At 48.3% G+C, this 6,219-nt stretch overlaps 1 protein-coding gene across 2 annotated transcripts in view; it reads right to left on the reverse strand.

Moving 5' to 3' along the window:
- The window catches only part of Unc13c (unc-13 homolog C), a 429,116-nt gene that overhangs the window by 110,171 nt on the left and 312,726 nt on the right, over window positions 1-6,219 (reverse strand). For both annotated transcript variants that reach the window (XM_023724104.1, XM_004638987.2), the window contains one exon: window positions 1,322-1,407. In XM_023724104.1, coding sequence (XP_023579872.1) covers window positions 1,322-1,407 — 86 coding nt within the window. The remainder of the gene's footprint in view (window positions 1-1,321; window positions 1,408-6,219) is intronic.

Below are 6,219 nucleotides of genomic sequence, written 5' to 3' on the forward strand. Positions count from 1 at the left end.
GCCTCCAAGAGGGCGGCCGCATCCCAGCGCCCTGGACGCCGGCCTCCGGGCTCTGCACTGCGCCCCTACATCCCCCTGGGCTGCTTATGCAGCAGCACAGATGCTTTTATCACACGGCAAATGATGTGGCCCAGCTACGGGATTGCAGCAACGGGCTTTTAGACCAGCAGGTCCACAGTGTCAGGCTGACCTGCACTGCTCCGAGCGGGGAGGCAGGCTCTGAGCGGCTTGGTGCGTGCAGCAGAACTGGCTTGGGGCTCCCAGGGCCTTGCCTCCCTGGCTAGCATCACTCCTGCCAGGTTAGAGGAAGAAGGGCTCCTGGTGGCCGTCTACGAGATGGGAAGACAGAGGTGTTGGGAGACAGAGCCTGAAAGGGCCCCGAAGGCCACCCATGGGGACCAGTGGCTCGGCCCGCTCCTGGGACCACGGTGTCCCCTGCATTTGCAGAGCTTCAGGTTTGGGGCACCATCCCGGACAAGGTCAGCACTGTGTTGCAGAGGAGAAAACACGGCGTGGGGAGAAGGCGCACTCACTGTCCCCAGGCACAGGCTGGGTGAGGAGCGGAGGGGCTTGCTGCGTGGAGCCCTGGGGCTCAAAGAGGAGGTGCGAACTGTAAGCCCAGCCCACGCTGCTCCCTGGTCACTGGGGCGGGGGGGGGGGGGAGAAACTCCGTGGGGCCCCCCAGTGCCCGGCCTGCAGCTCCCGCAGGTGCCAGGGTCTGGAGCCCCGGACACTGCCAAGCACCAGTGCCCTGTGCCCCGGGGCCTCTGGCCCCTGCTGTGGGCTGGGAAGCCCACCATGGCCTTCGTGTACACGGGGGTCATTTTTGACCTGTGGGCTCAAGTCCAAGTGGATGGCTGCCACTCCTCACGTGCTTCTGGTAAGGTCCCCTTTGTGGGTGGATGGTGGGGAACCCATGCCTCCGCAGGGCACCACCTAAGCACCTGGCCCAGGAGGCATGCCCGCCCTCAGCACTTTTGACCACCTTTATCTTTCTAACACGTGGAATAAATTTCACAACCAGGCTGATCCCACGTGCGTGGTGGTGCACACAGCCTCCCAGCGTGCCTGCAGGCCGAGGCCGGAGGACCACACAGCTGCAGCCCAGCGTGGACAACTTAGACAAGGTCTCCGAGCAGGAAACAGAACCAGGCTGGGCTGTAGCTCAGCACAAAGGCCCTGATCAATCTCCAGTACCCTGAACAAACAAGAGAACCTGATGGTTCAAGGCGTAATTCTTTATATCATTCTTCAGCCAAGAACGGAAAATTGTGATTGAACTGAAGCACATATTCTAATAAGTGTAAAAGTTTGTCCTTACCTTCCAGCGCGTACTTCATATCGAGCGCAAAGAGAGTCCACATGATCTCAGCGCTTATCTTCCCCATGTTGAGCTCCTGAGGAAACCTAGACCGAAACACGGTTCATTAGTGAGCACATCAGAGGAGGGCCGCGTCAGGGAGAGCAGAGTTGAATCCCACTCACACGCCTAGACCACAGCGCAGCTCAGCACGGAGTGCAGAGGCTCGGGCGCTCCTGCCAGTGAGGACAGGGGCTGCTGAGCAGGTGTTGAGACCCTGCACGACGGAGGGAGACCCTGCGCCCGGGGGGCTGTCAGAGCCCTGGAGCCACAGGTGGGGGCCTGTCCTGGACTCCGCCTTTCAATGGGTGCAACACTCTGTCTGTCTGTCTGTCTGTCTGTCTGTCTGTCTGTCTCTCTCTCTCTCTCTCTCTCTCTCTCACACACACACACACACACCTCACATACACGTGAGTGTGCACACAGTGCACATGTATATGTACACATACAAAAATATATGCATCCATATTTTTGGATCCAAAGCAGAGTATGTTTGGTTACCGCCACCAATCAATTGGATAATTGTGTCCATTGATATTTTAAAACTTAAATGCAGAGTTTTTATATTTAACAAAAATATAAACACAGAACTTTCTTTTGATCAAAAAGTTAATATATATAAATTAGTTTTAAGCATGAAATTTGACTTCCTTGACATAAAGATAGCTTTAAAACAATTTGTTTAGAAATGCTTCACTGCACAGCTACTGACATCATAATATTTGTAGAATATCAATGTTCACGTCATAGACACGAGGCACCAGCACTGTAAGTGACCTAAGGAGTGCTTTAGCTCCAGCAGTGCAAACAGATTGCTCGCTTTTTTTTTGTGGTGTTGGGGACTGAACCTAGGGCCTTTGCAGTGAGCACATCTCCAACCCACTTTTTACTTTTTAAGTTGAGTCAAGAACATTAACATGTTCAAGCAAAAAATAAAAAATGTATCAGTTCACTGCACAATAGTCCAATAAAAAGAACACTGGGAAGTATCTCTCATAAACACAGATGGATAAAATAGCACATTAGATCTTAGATTAAAATGACACCGTGTAATTACCAAGGAATGTTCATCTCAAAAATTGCAAAGTTGGTTCAAGAATGAATCAATGAAGTTTATCACAAAAATATATGAAAGGAGAAAAATTTTATGATCATTTCAATAGATGTACAGAAGGTATTTGCTGAACTTCAATCTTTATTTGCAATATAAAAAACATTAGAATTAGGAATTAAAGTAAACTTTTTTCACCTTATAAAAAGAATCTATAAACATCCAGGCCAACACTACACTTCAGGTTCCGCTAAGATCAGAACAGCACCGCTGTGCTCACTCCCAGGACCCAGTAGACTCATGAGGTTCTGACACGCTGCCAAAAGCAAGAGTAGGAAATGGGAGGCACACAGGTGGTGAGAGAGGTGTAAAACTCTTTGTAGATGTAATTTCTACATAGAAACTGGTCAAATAACCACTGAAAGTTATTTCTTTGAAAAAAGTCTAAGAAACTACCAAGAAAAGCTACTAGAAATATGTTCTCAGGATACAAAACTATGTGTTTCTAACCGCTGGAAATTGAAATTAACATAACATCTTTTGCAATAGTAGCAAAAGTTATTAGATACTTAAGTATAAATCTTAGAAAATTTATATGAAGAGAACCACACAGTTTCAAGATAAACTAAAGGAAGTTTAATTAAGCAGAGAAATGTGCTGCACTCGTGGCCCAGTGACCTGGTGCTGTTAGAATGTCAGTCGTTCCCAGACTGGTGGGGAGCTTTGGTGTGCGCCCCATCAGAATTCCGCAAGGAACTTTTGTAGCAATTGGCAGGCTGGTTCCAAAACTGACATAGTAAAGCAAAAGAACTAGAGAAGCGAAAATGAAATTAAGATGAAGACAGACTGCTATGACTAATCTTTGCAGTCCTCTGTTGTAATAAGTGTCCTATGTCTTCAAATACAAGATCAACTTGTTTTCAATAAGAGGCAATAGAAAGTCAATAGAATAATCTTTTTAATAAGTGATGATGGAAGAGTTGAATCCATCAAAATTAAAAAATCAAACAAACAAACAAACACCACCAACAAAAAACTAAACCAGAACAAAGGATTGCAAGTTACCAGCCAGCCTGGGTAGCAGGGACCGAGCAAGACCCCAGCTCCACGGGAGGGTGGGGCAGGGCGAGGGTGTCTGAGCTCACACCTCACGTGGAGAGCCTGGGTCTACGCCAACACTGCACGTCCCGAACAGAATCTCAGCATGTCTGACATAAAACTTAACTCAAAACAGATCCAGCTCTCGATGTCAAATTTACTGTGACACTTCTGACAGAAAGCAGACCTTTATGACTTTGTATAAGGAAGAGGTTGCTTAGGTGTGACACAGAAAGTGCAATCCATGGGCCCTGGAGACAGCTCAGCTGTCTAGCGCCTGCTGGGCATGTGCAAAGACGGGTTTGGTCCCTAATACTGCGTGCCGTGCCAGGGGTGCTGAGCTGGCCACTGAAACTGGGCATGATGGCGTGTTCCTGTAATCCCAGTGCTAGGGAGGCTGAAGCAGGAAGAGCACTACAAGCCCAAGCTGCATGGTGAGACCCCGTGTCACACACACAAAAACTTAAAACCAAAGAAAGTACAATCTATGAAACAAAACAGTGATAAACTAGACTTAATAAATTAAAATCTAATCTTCAAAGGGAGAAGAGAAAATGGAAAGGCAAATCACAGAGCACAAGAGTGTGTGCGACACCCACGTGTGACAGAGACCTGTACCCAGAGTGAACACATTCCACTTGGACCTGTAACACCAAACATTCACCCATAAGAAAGGAACAAATGACTTGAGGGACAACATTACAGGAAAGAGGAACAACGTGGATGATAGACAGTGAACTGGGTCATGTGAAAGATGCTGACACAGGCCACATACTGTCTGGTCCTCTTACAACACATTCTTCAAAGGTAAGAACGTAGGGACAGAAAGCATATCTGAGGTCACCAACATCTTGAGGTGGGGATAGGAACTGATTGTAAAAGAAACACGAAAGTACTTTTGGGGTGCATTATGAGTGGTACCTGAAATGTCCCCAAAAGACTCAGTCTGTGGAAGGTGAATACAGCGAGCTGAGGGGAATCTGGAGGCAGGTGAGTGGACTGTGGGGTGCTGCCTCTGATGGGTGAGCCGCGAGGGCTCCTTAGCAGCTGGGTGGCCCCGGGACCATTGGGGCCAGGGCCTAGGGAGGACCCAGCTCCCTGGGGTGGTGCTCTTGTCCATGGCTGCCTCCTATAGGCCTTTTCCCTCCGGTCTTTGCTTCCTGATTGCCCCGGGGTGAAAGCCTTCCCCCACCGCGTCCAGCCACTGAATGCTGCTGCTGCTGTCACGGCCAAATGATCCTTCTCCAGGGCTTTATGGCAGGTATTTTGTCAAAGTAAGAAAACTCTAACAAGGGTAATAAAACCTTCTACATCTTAGTTTCAGTGGCTATGTGACTATGTCTCCCATTTCATCTGTTTCTGCTCTTCATTATTTACTACCTTCTACTTTCTTTGGGTCTACTTTTCTATCTCCCTCAATTACTCAGATAACTGACTTTCGGTCTTCCTAACATTGTGCTTAGCGTTTACAAGTTTTTAAGGGAATCTCTTTTACATATTGTTTTCACTGTTAATCTAGCAAAAACTGTTTTATAATTGCGTCCTTTCTTTGCCTCCAACTGCTAGAGACTTTCTCAGCATCTTCTAGCTGCTTCCTTCTGCTTTGACTGGACCAACCTCCAAGACCATTTCTGAACACTCTCATTCTTACAGAATGTGGACATTCACTTTATATATAATTATATAGTTAGTTAGATAACTCATCTCTTGTATCCTATCCCTCTCTGCTTCTTAGAGCTTCACTCTGAGCTTTTGCTCTAGACCTTGTTTGTATTTACTGGTTCTCTCTTCAGCTATGTCTAAGCTACTGTTAATCCACACGTTGAATTTCTTATTTAATTTTCTGTTTTCACTTCGAGAATCCTCATTTCATCCTTGTAGTAGTTTCTAGTTCACTGTGGAATTTCTCCATGTTGTTAATTCTTAAGTAAATTAATTATAGTTGTATCGGCTGAGTCTCTCAATTTCATTATAATGCCCAGTTACTTTTTGTTGAATGAAAGACTTTGCATATGAAAATGGTCTGTAAAATTGAGTCTCTGGCTGCTTGTCTTCCTCCAAGAATGATTTCTTTTTTGAGGCAGAAGTGCTTTGGAAAGGAGAAACGACCTCACCCTTCACAGGAGCTGAGGCCATCCCAGGCAGGCTGCCACACTGTCCTGCTCCACTGAGGATGCCGACCTTGGCAGCCCAGGGTCCTCTGGGTGCTGATGGGGACCCAGAGCGTTGGCACCACTTAGCTTTTTGCTCTCGCTTCCCCCATCAAGCCTGTGCTCGCCGGCTTCCCAGCCTGGCCGCCTTCTCTTCCCGTCTCCTCTTTCAGCACCTTTCCACCACTTCGGGCTTCCCGGGCCACATCACTTAGCTTCTAGAAGTGTCAACTTCTGAGCAGCACAGCGCTGGCTCCTGACCTCTGACCCCAAACCTCACGCAGAGGGCCCGGGACTCCTGAGGCCTGCTGCTCTCTGCTCTGATCCTTCTGCCCCTCCCCTCCTCCCCTCTTCTCAATTCTATCTCATTTAACTACGTTTTCTCTCTTCAGGGCACAGCCTTCTGCAGTTCCCACAGGGAGCAGCTGGCAGCAGCTGCCAGGAAGCAGGAGCAGAGTGTGAGGGGAGTGGGCGCTCAGGGCACGAGAAGAGTGGGCGCTCAGGGCACGAGAAGAGTGGGCGCTCAGGGCTCAAAGGAGCGGGCACCAGGAGGAAGGGGC

Source organism: Octodon degus, unplaced genomic scaffold, assembly GCF_000260255.1.
Source record: "Octodon degus isolate 3935 unplaced genomic scaffold, OctDeg1.0 scaffold00105, whole genome shotgun sequence".
Taxonomy (NCBI): Eukaryota; Metazoa; Chordata; class Mammalia; order Rodentia; family Octodontidae; genus Octodon; species Octodon degus.